At 44.0% G+C, this 17789-nt stretch overlaps 2 protein-coding genes and 1 long non-coding RNA gene across 4 annotated transcripts in view; 1 reads left to right on the top strand and 2 right to left on the bottom strand.

Moving 5' to 3' along the window:
- Window positions 1–2931, bottom strand: part of dtnbp1b (dystrobrevin binding protein 1b) — a 37811-nt gene extending 34880 nt beyond the window's left edge. Inside the window, exon 1 of one of the 2 annotated variants that reach the window (XM_078792137.1) lies at window positions 2914–2931. The gene's annotated coding sequence lies outside the window, so the exon portion shown is untranslated. Of the gene's footprint in view, window positions 1–2347; window positions 2812–2913 lie in introns of those variants that run through there. The other variant, XM_058046879.2, reaches the window with a different exon arrangement.
- On the top strand, window positions 8–16149 carry mylipa (myosin regulatory light chain interacting protein a). The gene is made up of 7 exons (XM_058046872.2): window positions 8–289; window positions 1152–1342; window positions 12082–12267; window positions 12446–12643; window positions 12718–12882; window positions 12972–13407; window positions 13492–16149. The coding sequence occupies exons 1-7, from the start codon at window positions 203–205 to the stop codon at window positions 13681–13683; spliced, it is 1455 nt and encodes a 484-aa protein (XP_057902855.2). The 5' UTR covers window positions 8–202; the 3' UTR covers window positions 13684–16149.
- Window positions 9179–10717, bottom strand: LOC144899541 (uncharacterized). Its single transcript, XR_013627725.1, has 3 exons — window positions 10437–10717; window positions 9364–9416; window positions 9179–9283 (listed from the first exon to the last, which is right to left on the bottom strand). It is a non-coding gene; the product is annotated as an uncharacterized LOC144899541 (long non-coding RNA).
- Window positions 16150–17789: the final 1640 nt, after the last annotated feature.

Below are 17789 nucleotides of genomic sequence, written 5' to 3'. Positions count from 1 at the left end.
CCTGATGCTCGGTTCATATAGACGGGAGCCGGCGACTTGAGCTCTGCCACACAGACTGTGAGTGAAAATAGTAAGCAAGTGACGAAAGGGGGCTAGATGACGGGCGTCGAAGAAAGCCGGAGCATTGTTTGATTTTTTTTTTGTTTGTTGGTTTTGAGTGAAGAGTGGCACATAAACCAAAGATTTGAAGCAGCCAAACAAAATGCTTTGCCACGTTACTCGCCCGGACTCGGTGGTGATGGAAGTGGAAGTTGACGCGAAGGCGAACGGAGAAGATTGCTTGAATAAGGTGAGTTTTCACACCAACTATTTGTTCTTGTGTGACCCCCCCATACCCCCCAAGTCTACTCTTTACTTGTTATGCGAACGCCTAACAAATGCCGAATCTGGGAAACACGATTTTGTTGCCCCACAGAACTTCAAAGCAGTGTTACGCCGAACTTTAAACACGTAAATTAAGAAGTTACAATAATAGATTACACGCATGGATATTGTTTGGCATGCTGCTGCTTTCATAATAACGATGAAACAAAGTGTAAAAAGTGAAGCGACATCCTCGCGGAGGCGAGTGGCTTTTCTCAAAAGGTTACTAGAGTTCACTCTCTCTCGCCGAGCACTTGATGTTCTCAACCGTCCAAAGCTGCGCTCCGCAAGTCCGGAACTTTGCGCCGCACGCAGCCGAACACCCCCCCCCCCCCCCCCCCCCGAAAGTAGATTTCGCATTAGGCCGTAATAAAAACTTGAAATGCATTTCAAGTGTGCATGTAGTGAATGGGTTTGATGAGTTATGTAATGAGGATCCCACCGGCTGCTGCTGCTGCCTCTGAAGGGGCGTGGGCTGCAGTGGCGTAGAGTTGGGGGGGAGGACAGGGGCAAACTGCACTGCAAAAAATTATTTTTGATTTAATCAGTAAAGTTAATGTGTAAACACATGCATATGTTGAATAAGACCATTGGGACCATTTACGTTTTTTGGGACAGGGGAACCTTCAAACGGCAAGATATGAAAATATGTGACTAATGGATGAATATTCATTCATTCATTCATTTTCTACCGCTTTTTATATATTTTTAAAAAATGAACAATGTCATTTCAAAGTGTGCACAGAGCATCCATGTCGTCTCATCTGGTGTCTCCTGCCTCCTCCCAGGTTTGCAGAAAGTTAGGCATCATCGAAGTCGACTACTTCGGGCTGCAGTTCACAGGCAGCAAAGGCGAGAGCTTGTGGCTCAATCTGAGGAATCGCATCTGCCAGCAGATGGACAACGTGGCGCCGTGCCGACTGAGACTTCGGGTCAAATTCTTTGTGGAGCCTCATCTCATTCTGCAGGAACAAACCAGGTAACTCTATCCTGAAAAGGCCACTCCACTTCAGTGGATGCTAACTCTGCCTGCACACTGAATACACTAAAGCGCATCCACGTTTTATGTAAATAAAATTTGACGGAATCGGCCATATCGTTTTCTTCGATTTAGACTGGAGGTGGCAAAGCGCTGTGAAAAACCAAACAATCCACCATTACAATTTCCAGCAGCTGAATCCGATGCCTTTGTTGTATGCGCCATCATGCCCTGTAGTAACCTCTTCCCTGAGCTCTTCCGGGGTTACTGCAGGTCGTTGTGGCCGAGCAGGAAATGTGAGCCAGCAGCTCTGAGCCGTCACAGCCTGCCCCCGGGGGACCCTCCTCTCTGTGACCGCCAGGACCTCTGTCACTGCCCCCCATTCACGCTCAGAATAACTGTGCGTCGCTTTGTGGCAAACAAAAGCGCAGCGCAGCGTTTTGACATTTTTGCTGTTGTTGTTTGGGGAAACGCCGCAACTCCGGGCCCATCCGGGATGTTCTGGTGGCAGCTTTGTTGTCATAGGAATTGCTTGTGTGCAAACTAGGCGTGTTTACTCTTGGCTTCTCTCAACAATTCCGGCCCAAGACAAAGTATTTTTTGCTATCCCGATACTCGGAATAGGTAAAAAACCCCCTGACTAATGAGCCCTGACAAGCCCAGATCCTGACTCAGTGTTTCTGGAGCCCCAGTTGTCTGCGGCTATAAATAGAAGGAGCTCCCGGCACCGAACAAACTCGTCTAGTTGTTCTAATGTTCTCTTCACTGCACGGTGGTGCCATCACACCTTTTAAGAGCCGTCTGTTATTCTTGAAGGATATCAGACTTGGAAGTGTAGGGAGAGATCCTGTAAAATGTGTATTTGTTAGTTAGCTTCATCGTGTTGTGTGGTTTCTGCAATCAGCAGTGCGTGCTCTGACAATACGTAGGCAGTAGATGTCAACAAATGGCCCTTGTTGCAAAATAACCATAAACAAGAAGTATTGTGTATGAAACCAACAATACCTTGCTTGGCAGAGTAACAACAGCATTGGAAGTATCCCAACTGACGTCAGCTTCATTCACGCTGTCCCAACATGTTGCTACTCGTTTTGTCTCCACCACTCTCAGGGCCATATTTGGAAAGCTTTTGAGGAAGAAAGTGAAAGGCAAACAGGGAAGGGGGGTGGAGGGGTAGAGTGTGTAGTGTAGAGGAACGCTTGGCTGCCTGTGTGCTGACCTCGCTAGATTAGCAGGGGTTATCGCCAGATGGTTGACGTCGGGCACTGGGGGGTGGGGAGGGGAGGGGGAGGATGGTGTGTGTGTCGTTTGTAAAAAGGTGCGATAAGGAGTTGGCAGGCACTAAGGGCTATCGTAGTCATACATAGTCTGATAAAGTCAGAAAATAACACCAGTCAAAGATCCTCTAAATGACAGGAGTGATTTGGCCCTACTTCAGAAACGCCAGTCAAAGATCATCTATCTCTATGACAGGAGCGCTCTGCTGGTTTTAAGGACCTTTTGCAAAAACACTTGTCAAAGATCATCTATATGACAGACGTGAGAGAAGCGCTCTGCCGTTAAGGACATACTGTATTAAACGTTCCTCAGAGATTCTCGGTCAGTGGTTCTCAACTGGCGGGCCATGGAGCCGTGTTCAGCGGGTAGCAGGTCTTCGCCTGGGAAAATATATATTTTTAAAACAATAATGATCCAATGTCTGTGAACACACCTCACTTTCGCTTGGGTGGGAGAGGAAGGACATCGATGTTCTGCCGTTTGACACACAGTTGCAGATATCTGGAGAAGAGCACCTCACAAAGAGAGAGACAGTGTCTCAGTATACGTATATCAGAAGATTTTAGTTGAAAAAAATCCCTCAATTCGGGTCACCACTTGTCTGCAACGCCAGTCAAAGATCCTCTATACATAGTGAGAGACGCTCTACTGTTTTTAAGGAACCCTGTACCCTACGTTTTAAGGACCTAGTGCAATGAAATGCTAGTCAAAGATCCTTTATACATAGTGAGAGGCGAATCTACTGTTTTTAAGGAACCCTGTACCCTACGTTTTAAGGGCCTAGTGCAATGAAATGCTAGTCAAAGATCCTCTATACATAGTGAGAGACGCTCTACTGTTTTTAAGGACCCCTGTACTTATGCTAGTCAAAGATCCTCTATACATAGTGAAAGAAGCGCTACTGTTTTTAAGGAACCCTGTACCCTACATTTTTAAGGACCTAGTGCAATGAAATGCTAGTCAAAGATCTTCTATAGATAATGAAAGACACTCTACTGTTTTTAAGGAACCCTGTATCCTAAGTTTTTAAGGACTTCATGCAATGAAATGCCAGTCAAAGATCCTCTATACATAGTGAGAGGCGCTCTACTGTTTTTAAGGAACCCTGTACCCTACGTTTTAAGGGCCTAGTGCAATGAAATGCTAGTCAAAGATCCTCTATACATAGTGAGAGACGCTCTACTGTTTTTAAGGACCCCTGTACTTATGCTAGTCAAAGATCCTCTATACATAGTGAGAGAAGCGCTACTGTTTTTAAGGAACCCTGTACCCTACATTTTTAAGGACCGAGTGCAATGAAATGCTAGTCAAAGATCTTCTATAGATAATGAAAGACACTCGACTGTTTTTAAGGAACCCTGTACCCTAAGTTTTTAAGGACTTAATGCAATGAAATGCCAGTCAAAGATCCTCTATACATAATGAAAGACGCTCTACTGATTTTAAGGAACCCTGTACCCTACGTTTTTAAGGACCTAGCGCAATGAAATGCTAGTCAAAGATCCTCTATACATAGTGAGAGATGCTCTACTGTTTTTAAGTATCCCTGTACCCCAAGTTTTTAAGAACCTAGTGCAATGAAATGCTAGTCAAAGATCCTCTATACATAGTGAGAGACGCGCTACTGTTTTTAAGGAACCCTGTACCCTAAGTTATTAAGGACTTAATGCAATGAAATGCTAGTCAAAGATCCTCTATACATAGTGAGAGACGCTGTACTGTTTTTAAGGAACCCTGTACCCTACGTTTTTAAGGACCCAGTGCAATGAAATGCTAGTCAAAGATCCTCTATACATAGTGAGAGACGCTCTACTGTTTTTAAGGACCCCTGTACCCTAAGATCCTCTATACATGGTGAGAGACGCTCTACTGTTTTTAAGGACCCCTGTACTTATGCTAGTCAAAGATACTCTATACATAGTGAGAGACGCTCTACTGTTTTTAAGGAACCATGTACCCTATGTTTTTAAAGACCTAGTGCAATGAAATGCTAGTCAAAGATCCTCTATACATAGTGAGAGACGCTCTACTGTTTTTAAGGAACCCTGTACCCTACGTTTTTAAGGACCTAGTGCAATGAAATGCTAGTCAAAGATCCTCTATACATAGTGAGAGACGCTCTACTGTTTTAAGGACCCCTGTACCCTAAGTTTTTAAGGACCTAGTGCAATGAAATGCTAGTCAAAGATCCTCTATACATAGTGAGAGACGCTCTACTGTTTTTAAGGACCCCTGTACTTATGCTAGTCAAAGATCCTCTATACATAGTGAAAGAAGCGCTACTGTTTTTAAGGAACCCTGTACCCTACATTTTTAAGGACCTAGTGCAATGAAATGCTAGTCAAAGATCTTCTATAGATAATGAAAGACACTCTACTGTTTTTAAGGAACCCTGTATCCTAAGTTTTTAAGGACTTCATGCAATGAAATGCCAGTCAAAGATCCTCTATACATAGTGAGAGGCGCTCTACTGTTTTTAAGGAACCCTGTACCCTACGTTTTAAGGGCCTAGTGCAATGAAATGCTAGTCAAAGATCCTCTATACATAGTGAGAGACGCTCTACTGTTTTTAAGGACCCCTGTACTTATGCTAGTCAAAGATCCTCTATACATAGTGAGAGAAGCGCTACTGTTTTTAAGGAACCCTGTACCCTACATTTTTAAGGACCGAGTGCAATGAAATGCTAGTCAAAGATCTTCTATAGATAATGAAAGACACTCGACTGTTTTTAAGGAACCCTGTACCCTAAGTTTTTAAGGACTTAATGCAATGAAATGCCAGTCAAAGATCCTCTATACATAATGAAAGACGCTCTACTGATTTTAAGGAACCCTGTACCCTACGTTTTTAAGGACCTAGCGCAATGAAATGCTAGTCAAAGATCCTCTATACATAGTGAGAGATGCTCTACTGTTTTTAAGTATCCCTGTACCCCAAGTTTTTAAGAACCTAGTGCAATGAAATGCTAGTCAAAGATCCTCTATACATAGTGAGAGACGCGCTACTGTTTTTAAGGAACCCTGTACCCTAAGTTATTAAGGACTTAATGCAATGAAATGCTAGTCAAAGATCCTCTATACATAGTGAGAGACGCTGTACTGTTTTTAAGGAACCCTGTACCCTACGTTTTTAAGGACCCAGTGCAATGAAATGCTAGTCAAAGATCCTCTATACATAGTGAGAGACGCTCTACTGTTTTTAAGGACCCCTGTACCCTAAGATCCTCTATACATGGTGAGAGACGCTCTACTGTTTTTAAGGACCCCTGTACTTATGCTAGTCAAAGATACTCTATACATAGTGAGAGACGCTCTACTGTTTTTAAGGAACCATGTACCCTATGTTTTTAAAGACCTAGTGCAATGAAATGCTAGTCAAAGATCCTCTATACATAGTGAGAGACGCTCTACTGTTTTTAAGGAACCCTGTACCCTACGTTTTTAAGGACCTAGTGCAATGAAATGCTAGTCAAAGATCCTCTATACATAGTGAGAGACGCTCTACTGTTTTAAGGACCCCTGTACCCTAAGTTTTTAAGGACCTAGTGCAATGAAATGCTAGTCAAAGATCCTCTATACATAGTGAGAGACGCTCTACTGTTTTTAAGGACCCCTGTACCCTATGTTTTTAAGGACCTAGTGCAATGAAATTCAAGTCAAAGATCCTCTATACATAGTAAGGGACGCTCTACTGTTTTTAAGGACCCCTGTACCCTAAGATCCTCTATACATAGTGAGAGACGCTCTACTGTTTTTAAGGACCCCTGTACTTATGCTAGTCAAAGATCCTCTATATGGTGGGAGCGCTGGTGTTTTTCAAGCCCCTGCCATATGCACTCCTTTGTGCCTTTAGGAATCTGCTGCAAAGATGCAAGGTCGCTCCCAAGTTTCAGCATCTTATTTCAACCGTGGTGTGACCTTTGACCCACTAACCCTACCATGCCGCCCACACCTTTTTACCACACACGCACGCACACACACACACACACACACACACACACACACGTCTGCCCCCATCCCTGGAAAGACACACATGTAGGCCAACCAGGATAATCCATGCGTGCGCGTACAGAGGTAATGTTCAACGGCTCTTTCTTCTAACCATGTTGGAGTAAACAAGGTCTAAATGCTTGGACAAAGCAGAAGGAGCCTGCGAGGCGCGGGTCCATACGCCCTTCTTAAACGACGTGTACATTACATAATGCATGCTCGCTGAGCGGGGCTTATATAAGCGGCTGCCACGTCGAGCTGCGAGGGTCACTCGGGCTGTTTAGGCTCATTTTTTTCATGCACAAGTTGCGTCTAACGCCCGCAAGCGAGCAACACAACTCTTTGATTAGCCATGCTTTTATTATCCTCCACCGCAGCCCCTCTTTTGGTGCGTCTTTGCTATCAAACTTTGGCCAGCTTCTTGCATGAAATAGGCTTTAAGTGCGAGTAAAGAGCCTTCTTGAAGGGAGTGAAGTAAGGACACACAGACCTTCCTCCCAGTGGCTTGACTCCAACCAGCCCTAAATCTGCAAAGAGAGGCTCTCCAAAAAGGCTTGTTGTTGTTAAGCATCTTATTTGCATTAATCTGCTTTTTTTTTTCCCGATGATGAGAACCAAATGAGCCCTCCGTCACCCTGCCTCGTTAAACCACTCATCAGGGGTATTTTTGAAAACAACTGCCTTTCTTTTCCTTGTTATTGAAGTTGCTTTTGTCATCGGGTGCAATCGGAGGGCACGGCTACTGGCACACATTTTTATCACAGCTATTTAATCTGCCCCCGTTTGCAAGAGCTCACCTGGCTAAAATTTAACTTTGGCTCTCACTGCCCGTAAAACGAGGTTTTAGACATTTTAACCACAATCACAACTGGGATATTGAATATTTAACTAGGTTTCCGCTATAAACACCAACTAGGAAAAAGTCAGAAAACAAATTCATCAAAACACCCCTCATCACACAAGTCCCCCAAAAAGTCCCCGTTTTTATTTTAGCCATCTTTTATCAAACAGCCCATAAGTTGTCTATTTTTTTTACCCCTACTTCTTAAAGGAAAAGTGCACTTTTGTGGAACCGGTCTGTACGTTTTCCAAGTGCTTTTATCAGCCTTGATTCATGTCTGCAGAGTTTACTAGAGTTCATTGACAGCAAGTAACCTTGGGCACTGCGTTTTGGGCGTCCTACACAAACCACATTGTTGCAAGCACCGAGGACCGTGCTGCTGATTGGCTGCCAGTGGGCGGGTTTGCAGCATCTGAGCAGGGGTGTTGGGTTTCACTTTGTGTGTGTAGATGTTTTGTTCTCGTGCACACATATATATACATACACTGAGCCAGCTGACATCCACTGCAGCCCACTTGGACAGGAGACCTTGGCTGGGGGTTAGAAGACGGGAAAATAGGACAAAGCTGTATTTTAGAGATGAGCAGGAGAGAATGGAGGACATTATTTGGCAGGCTGCTTGACCGGTCTCGTGTGGGTTTCACTTTGATTGAAACATTCCTGAAGCACCCTCAACTCCATGCACGATGATGACGCTTGCGTAGTCAAGCAGGTCAGGTGACTTCCTGCCACTTAAACACGTTGGCGAGCATCGGTCTAAAAAGGACGATGGAATGCTGCGATGACTCTTAATGGCGCTCGTGCAAATGTCTGAATGGCGCACTTGACAGGATGCGCCTCTTTAGTGGGGAGGGATTTTCAGCGTTTATTACGGGCCCGTGGCGGCCTAATGGGCTTTTAAAGGAATAAGCTAAGTGAAGGTTGTGAGGTTCACCTTGGACAAACTGCTGCCCAGTCGCCACATTGCATTTGTGGCGCCCCTTATAGGTTGCGACCAAAAAGCTTTGGTCCACATGCTAGCATGCATTCATTCATTTTCTACTGCTTTTTCCTCACAAGGGTCGCGGGGGTGCTGGAGCCTATCCCAGCTGTCTTCGGGCGAGAGGCGGGGTACACGCTGGACTGGTCGCCAGCCAATCACAGGGCACATATAGACAAACAACCATTCACATTCAACAATTAACCTAGCATGTTTTTGGAATGTGGGAGTAAACCGGAGTACCTGGAGAAAACTCACGCATGCACGGGGAGAACATGCAAACTCCACACAGAGATGGCCGAGGGTGGAATTGAACCCTGGTCTCCTAGCTGTGAGGTCTGTGCGCTAACCACTTGCCCGCCGTGCCGCCCTGCTAGCATACATGTAATACAAATATCGTCAAACGATTAAAGACTTATGGGTGTCTTGCTTGATGGCGGCCATGTTTTTTTCCAACCGATTTTGCTCTAATTTTACACACACATGCTTGTCGGTCCCCTGAAGGCGCGTGCGTACACCCTGGAGTTACAGTGGGTGTTTTTGTCGAGTTGTGTGAGAAAACTCAAGTTGAACTTAGGTGGTTTGATACCAGTGTCACCATGTTGTGTTTTTAGGGCTAGAAGCTTACATGCACAAACAAAGACTACTGGGATGTCGCAGCAGGGTACAGCATCCATACATGACTAGAACTGCATTTGGTGTCTATGCAATGGTTTTACCACAACAAACTTTATCATCATAAGATATTGTGCTGTCCTATCATGAGTGATCCTACCGCGAGCATAGATGCTTCTTCTGACGTCCTACGACATCAATCGACTACAAACTTAGCTGATGCTGCTCCCCTTCTGTCCTGCAGGAAGCAGAAATGTGTTATGAGAGATCAAATTCCACAATTAGAAATGAATAAAATCACAAACGTATCATGTAGACCTGCTAAATCAGCCTGGTGGACAAGTTGCAGTCAATGCTGTTCCACTCCAGTCCTGCGGGAGGCAGTAATGTTAGGCATCTGCCACAAAATGTATGTTTATTAGTGGTTTTTGTGTAATCCAGCTAGCGGTTGGACCCCTCGCAGCTGCACAGTTGCTGTTTTCTAGAGGTCGATGTCGGTAGCTGCGAGATATTTGGCAGCAAACTCCAGCAGCTGCGCCTGCGGGGGCTCCACTCCATCACCAGCAAAACATGCTTACTGGACCACACGTGACCCCCTCCTCGGCCGCTCGACGAGCCCCCGCCTGCACTGAACCTGATCTATTTTTCCTGGATGATGGTTCTCTTATTTGTTTAAATTGTCAGCATGAGGAGCAGTCATGTTTTGTGTTTTCATCGTATACGGTGTCCCCCCTCCCTCAGGGTAGTCAGACTGGATGAGCCGCCTATTTCACTGCCGTAGTTCCTTTTTTTTTTTTACAGCTCCTAGCTTATTGAACTAATAAAATTTGTCCTCTAGTATGGCAGCACCTGTTGACGTGTGCAAGCACCCTTGACAACTGCGGTGGGGTCGAGTTACGTTTATTTTTATGACATCGACCACAAAGAACTTATGTCTTTATCACAAAAATGTTTTTAGTTGAGCACAATAAAACCATAAAGACAAACGGTGTCCTTAATAATAGTTCCTCTTTCATGCTTATTAACCTGCTACAGTTTCAAGCATTTCACAGTAAAGAATCTCCGCTATAATCCTTAAAATCAACACAAGTAGACTAGGGTGGGAGGCCATCTGCCTCGGCCGTTTGACCAGGAGGCAAGCATCCACCCAATACCAACACCTTCAGGAGGTAGACGCTCGGCGATGTCCAAGAGTAACCCTTGGCAAACCTGAACGGTAGTAACCTCGGCGGCTTGCCCTCTAGTAACCCCAGGTCGGCACCCTGCTGCCTTAAAGCCAAGCCTATTGTTTGCGTCAGGCAGGTAGCAGCACTCCATCACATGAGGCCTGCTGGGCCTGACACAATGGAGCAGTGTTTGTGTGGGATGTTTAGCACCATATCAAAGCTCACCAGTCAGCCACGGGCCTCGCTTGTTGTGGTCTGGACGGCGGACGTTTTGGCCTGCGAAGCATGTGATGTCTTCTTGAGGCGGGTCTGTGTTTTTCTATGCTGGCTTAGCCTATTTGCTGAAGAGAAACACAATGATCACATTTACAGCTCCCGAGTCTGTAGTCGGCAGGGAAGGGTCTAGGACAGGGGTCTCAAACTCAATTTACTTGGGGGCCACTGGAGCTAGGGTCTGGGTTAGACTGGGCCGCATCAGGTTTTCCCAAAAAAAAAAAAACGCATTTATTAAAAACAATTTTTTTTTTAAACTTCGCTTTGGTTCCAATTTTCTACAAGAAAAGCTCTTACTTATAATATCTTACTTTTTATTTTTCTACACAAAATAAGATGAAAAATAAATAAACAAATCAAGAATAAAGAAAATCAATCAATAATAAATAAATAAATATAATAATAATAAAACGACAAATAATAAAAACTTATAGTTGGTGGGTAGACAAATAATTTTTTTCAGATTAAAATGAACAAAGCATTATTAGAGCCCTGTAGACATGACAAAACACGACTATAGTCACATTTATACTTTTTTTTTTTATTTACAACATATTGCGCAACTGCAGGGTCTTGAGACACAAGCTAACTCGCAAACTAGAGCGCTAGCGACCTAAACGGTAGCCTTCAAGTTATTTCCTTTAAACTTAAATAGCCAAAAACTTACCACTTCCACACGGATAGGGAGGATAACTATTAACAGTTATTTAACCTTTAACATGGACATTAATCAAACGTAATAATTTTTTCTGGGTACATGATACCATACAGCATCCATATCAAACTTGCGCAGGCCACACTAACATTTAAACTTTCATATCAAGGCGGGGGCCTCAAACTCGTGTCCTGCGGGCTCATTTGGCCCGCGGGCCGTGTGTTTGAGACCCCTGGTCTAGGATTTATTTTAGGATGTGTAACAAAGCCTGAGGGTAATGATAGATTTTTGTCACATTTGGTGCTAGAACTTCATAAAAAGTCACCTTTGCAGCATAAGGGACCTCTTTTAAGCCACCAGGCGCTTCAGTTCAGTTTGTCAAGTTTATGTCTGTACCGTATCCATCAAACTAAGTGGTACCAAAGACAGAAGAGTACTGCTAGGTGGCGGATGTAACACTTAAAACAACATAACCTTAAGTCCCCACTAGCAATCTTCTTAAGGTTACTGTGCCATAGGTCAAGGGAAGATGGGCCCCGTCCAAGGTTACTCCAGTTCAGTGACGGCCGTGATGATGTCAGAATTATCAGTCAGGGTGTTCTCGCCTCCCGTAGTGAAGAATTCCTCACATCTTGTGGACAAAACAATGGAAAAGACTGTTGTTTTTGGCCACGCCAGAACTCTGTGTTCTTCAACCCAAACAATAACAGTCCGTAAAGACAAGTGGGCCCAAAGAATTCCCCAACAATGCGCCGTAGATCTTCACATGGGCTTATTCACGGAGTTCAGACAGCAAACATTGTAAAGACGCTTAAGTCTTTTCGTCTACAGGAAGTTGGTACTGTGCAGACATTGAAAGAGAAAATGAGTCATGATGGCACAAAACTGTTCCATTGACTCACACTCAATTGCATCATTAACGAGTCCCCTATCCCTCTCTAGACACGTCTTCTTCATGCACGTGAAGGAGGACCTCCACAATGGTCATCTGCGCATGGGCTCGGAGCAAGCCGAGGAACTGAGCGCCCTCCTGGCCCAGGCCGAGTTTGGCGACTACAACCAAAACACAGCCCAGTACTGGTACTCGGAACTGTGCGGGGAGGAACCCTGTCCCGCCACCATCAACAGGTAAAGGAAGCTCATGAACCATGGAGATGAAAGACCAACAATTAGGTAGTACAGTTGACAACAATATTAGTAGTGGCGTTCTTACTACGGCGTCGATGACGGGGGAAGCAGTCCACTCCCTTCACTACTGGACGAAATAAGTCTGAGTAAGATTGCTCACGTTGGGTGTCTTCCACAGCATCGTGTCCAGACACAAGGCTCTGGAGGGGGTGAGCCAGGGCTCAGTGGAGTATCAAGCCCTGCAGCTGGTCTCCATGCTGGAGCACTACGGCGTGGAGTGGCACTGGGCCCGCGATGCCAACGGACAGCGGCTGGCCATCGGTGTCGGACCAGAAGGTATCGCCGTCTGCAAGGAGGACTTCAGCCTTGTCAACCGGTGCGTCCCAACACGACAAAATCCTGCCGCTTGCCCGATGTTTGTAGTCTAAACGCAGCCTTCCGTCCCTACAGGGTGAGCTATCCCGTCATTCAGATCGCCACCCAGTCGGGGAAGACGGTGTACCTGACGGTTACCAAGGACACCAACGACAGCGTGGTGCTCATGTTCAAGCTGATTAGCAACCGGGCCGCCAGTGGCTTGTACCGCGCCATCACTGAAACCCACGCTTTCTACAGGTACTGCCAACATACTGCAAGGTGTACTGGCCACACTTTTTACACACAAGTTTTTTAAAGACACAATCAAATGTTCTGCCTCCATTAAGGTGCGACACCGTAACGAACGCGGTGATGATGCAGTACAGCCGGGACTTCAAGGGCCACCTGGCATCCCTTTTCCTCAATGAAAACATCAACCTGGGCAAGAAGTACGTCTTCGACATCCGCCGCACTTCCAAGGAAGTCTATGACCACGCCCGCCGCGCCCTCTACAACGCCGGCGTCATGGACCTGATGTCATGCTCCAGCAGTGGGTCCCCGGCCTCACCCAGCCGGGACGACGGGCGGCACCAGGAACAGGAGCAGCAGGACGATGACGGCTCGGACTGCGGCAGCTGCCAGCAGAGTCGAGCGCTGCAGGAGAGGCTGCACAAGCTGCGAGAGGCGCTGCTCTGCATGCTGTGCTGCGAGGAGCAGATCGACGCCGCATTCTGCCCGTGCGGACACCTGGTTTGCTGCCAGACATGCGCCAGTCAGCTGCAGGTGAGGCGACGCCTCTTGACACGACGGCAAGTGGGCACGAGGAGTAAAATATCTGACCCTTTTTGTACGATTTCTTCCTCGCAGTTGTGTCCGGTGTGTCGTTCGGAGGTGGAGCACGTGCAGCACGTCTACCTGCCCACCTGCACCAGCCTGCTCAACCTGACCATGGCAGACAACCGGCAGCACCGCAGCACCGGCGGCATCCCCGCATCTATCTGCCGCGACCTGGCCTCTCCTCACAACTGCACAGAGTACGACAAGATCTATCACACGTGAAGGCATACCTTTTGGACATCCCCGTTATCGTTTTTTTCATGTGTCCATGTGTATTTCTAGCCCGCCATCCTCCTGACTGATGGACAGACCACTCTCCCCAAAATGTGTGTGTGTGTGTGTGTTGCCAAATAGTTTTAGTCCTCTACATTTAATTTAATGATTGCATCAGTTGAGCTGATGCATCACACACCTTTTTCTTTTATGTTGTTTTAGAAGAGCACTGTACATACTGGTGTTCACCTTTTAGAAGCTTCCCCATTTTGATTTGACCACTAATCTTTTATTGAATAGAGTGAGACATTTCTGTTTGTTTTTGTCTTGTGTTGGGTTTTAAATGCCAACGAGGAGGCTTTTAGAGGCTAAGCAGCTCCACTTTAAGTTCACTTTGGGCACACTTGTTGCACTCCACTGTAGAACTCGATTCCATGAACATTTAAAGTCCATTTCCAGGAATAACTCGACAAAGTATGTTGTATACTCCTCTGGGGTGCACTAGTAAGTCTGTTTTTAAAGGGTACAAAGATCCGTGCAATACCTGCCTGCTTCTTTTTATTTAATGTCGCTATTTAAAAAAACTAAGTACATTGTCACTTTACAGAGGAAGCTGCATCCACACTGTTTGTCTTCTAGAGCCGGGGTCGGGAACCTTTTTGGCTTAGAGCACCATGAAAGCCACATATTTGAAAATGGACTGTAGGACACTTTTTTTTCACCAAATAACAATTTCAGAATCCTGTAAATCTCAGAATTTACTCTTTTTTTAATAACCTTGGTTTGGCACTGTACTCTATATATCTTTTATTAGAATTAGCAAGCAAATGTCTAAGAGCCAGATACAGTCATCAAAGGAGTCACATGTGGCTCCCGAGCCGTAGGTTCCCTACCCCTGTTCTAGAGGTTCGGCCTTAATGTAGCAGCGCCGCCATCTTTGTTTGTAAACATCCAACAGATTTTTTTTCTGCTAAGGAGGAAAAAATATCTTAATTGCTGACTCAATTCAAGTTAGTTGAGGGATTTTTTTAATGAGGTTGTATTAGTAGCCATTTGTTTCTGTTTTCTGAAGCAAAAGCCACTGTTTGAGTTCTTATAATGTTCTGCTTTTGACCAAGGAGGAAGTATTAATAAAGTTTTTTAATACAAACAAACCTGGCTCTGGAGTTTTGGTATATTTTTTGGAAAAGAGGCCTATGAAGTCTATTGTTTCTCCAATTATTACTTGTTTTTAATTAAACACTTAAAGATACTGGCAGCCAACTGGGAAAACAAACGACATTTTGCAGCCAAATTCCTCAAAAAAACATCGATATGACTGCTGTCATATAGATGATCTTCGGCTGGTGTTTATTGCAGTTGGGTATGTTAATTAAAACAACACACAAAGTGACCCAAAGGTTATTTGACCCTTATAAGCCACCGTATTCAACCAGGAAAAAAATAGCAGTGCAAGCTAACGTTAGCTAGCACTAGAGCAGGGGTGGGCAAACTACGGCCCGGGGGCCACATGCGGCCCACTAAGCGATTGAATCCGGCCCGCCTGTTGCTTATTAAGTATTTCAAATTTTAACATACAATCTGGCAACATAACTTGCAAGTCGGACGTCTTATTTAGTAAAAAAAAAACAAAAAAAATTACAAATTAAATGAAAATAAATAACAAGAAAAATATATATATTAACAATATATATATAAATAAATGTATGATATATTAAATGACTGATGTTTAAAGTGCTCCTGAAAAAGTTTTACAGATAAAATTAGACCAAAAAAATCTAGAAAAATTATAAGTATAAAATAGTGTGTATGTTAAATATATGTTATGGCCCCCCCGGAAAATTTTGTTAACTCAATGCGGCCCACCAGTCAAAATATTTGCCCACCCCTGCACTAGAGACACCGTTTAACCAGTGTCTTTGGTTTATACATCAAACATAAGGCATGCTTTTAGAAAAACAACTTAAGCTTCATTCATCAGGGCTACTAAAAGCGCTAACATGTGACTGACCCGCCAACCAGGGAGGGGCGTGGGTAAAGCTACGTGACGTCGCACGTGCTTCCGCATTGCATCAGTACTTCCAAAGTGTTGTTTACGTCCTGCTGACCTACAAACAAGAACTCACCATGCACCTCATTCACTAACAATAAGCAGCGTGTAAAACACAAACAAGAGCAACTTTAACTCACTAAAACCCACCACAGCACAGCACGGCTGTCCAAAGTGTGGCCCTGGGACCATTTGTGGACTGACATCAGACCACACGGTGGGCCAGTAATTAGCATATTGGTCACGCAGTCACAAGATCCGAAAGATTCGAGTTGGAATCCCATTTGTGGAGTTTGCATGGTCTCTCTGTGTGCGACTTTACTGCGGCTTCCCCCCGCATTCCCAAGACATGCATGTTAGCATGCTAGCTTATTTGATGACTACATTGTCCTTAGGTATGAGTGTGAGAGGTTATTGTGTATATGTGCCCTTCCATTGGCTGGACGGATGACAACAAAACAAACAATAAAGCTGCAATTTTTGGAAAACTTGGGTTGGGTATTATGAGAGTCAAAATCCAAATATTATGGCAAGAATGTCACAGCGTTATTATCATTATTTTTTTAAGAGCAGCAAAAATGGAGCAGAGAAGAAAAAGTAGTAAAAGAAAAAATCTGAGATGCAGTCAGTTTTTCTTTACATAAATATAACTTGGGTTGGATAACAAAATGTCAAATATCAAAGTGGCCCCTTTGTCCTTTGAGTTTACCGTATGCGTATACCGTACCCTTGCTGGGAAACCTTCGGACACCCCTGAAGTATAGTATTGGTGTTATTTTACACAAGGGGGACCTGAGCAGTAAACAAAATGATAGAAAGCGGCCCCACTGGTTTTTAAGTAGGTGCAAGGTTAACTGTCAGGTTGAGTGCAGGAAACAAACTACACTTGAGCTGTGAAGCTGGTCCTGGGCCCTTGTGGATGCATGATACCTCAAATCTTAGACCCAAGCTAAATCATGAACGTCGATGCAACATTGTAAATATGCACATAGGCCACTGAAACCGATGTCACATGGGTTCTAAAACACACGTGGGGCCCCTCTTGGCGTTATAAAAGACCTTTTTATTTTGTTTGGCACCAGAGGCATAAAAACATGGCCGTAAAAAGTTTACACGGTAACTGTTTAGTCTTCATGAAGTATATTTGACAGGAATCCATCACTCATGCACACGCGTCACCGCCGGCCTCAGCAGGTGTTGGCTCGACTATCTGACCTCGGATGACACTTTAACAGATATCCCCAAAAAACATGTTGCTAGGTGGTGGTGGTGACGATGAAGAGTTTTATGGGAATGTGGGAAAGTCACATGTTGTGCGCGGGACATTTTGATAATAATTCATAAAACGTGGCTATAAATGGAGATTTTTCCCAGGTAGGTACAGTACGTCACTGCCTGACAGTCAAAGTCCACACGGGCACGGATGTGCAGTATAGCATGCACGCCACTGATGTGGAACACTGATGATGTCACAGTCACATGGCTAATGTCATTATGCACACATCATAGATCAGTCAGTCTCACAAATATGACTATTTTAAAACTCATAATAATGACGACTAATAATACAAATATTCTACAGTTGCAATTAAGGAAAATTAGATTTCTTTTTAAATTATTTTTGTTTATATTTTAATTGATATTGATAAAATAAATAATGTGTATGTCACACAATAAAAATCATTAATGTATCATTTTATTTACAAAAGATAATTGTGACTACACTTCCCACCTTTTACAAATTATAAATAAATACCAAACAATGGCTAATAAAAATGCTAAATATTACAACACATACATACTATCATTAATAATAATATTCATAATGCTAACAATATTAACAAATTAAGAAGAGCTGGCATAAACTAAGGAGCATTATAATTACATATTTCCAATGTTATTTACTTTACACATTATTTCATTTTATTTAAAATACAGAATTAATTTATTCATAATAATAATAAAGACATATCAAAGTTTATATGTACGATTTCATTTGATTTAAAATATTAAATGAATGAAAATAAATATCAAAGTTATTTGTAATAATAATATACAGATGAAT

Source organism: Doryrhamphus excisus, linkage group LG7, assembly GCF_037039965.1.
Source record: "Doryrhamphus excisus strain RoL-2023G ecotype Guam linkage group LG7, RoL_Dexc_Guam_v1.1, whole genome shotgun sequence".
Classification (NCBI taxonomy): domain Eukaryota; kingdom Metazoa; phylum Chordata; class Actinopteri; order Syngnathiformes; family Syngnathidae; genus Doryrhamphus; species Doryrhamphus excisus.
Note: the sequence above shows the minus strand (reverse complement) of the source record. Positions and strands in the feature narration are given on the sequence as shown.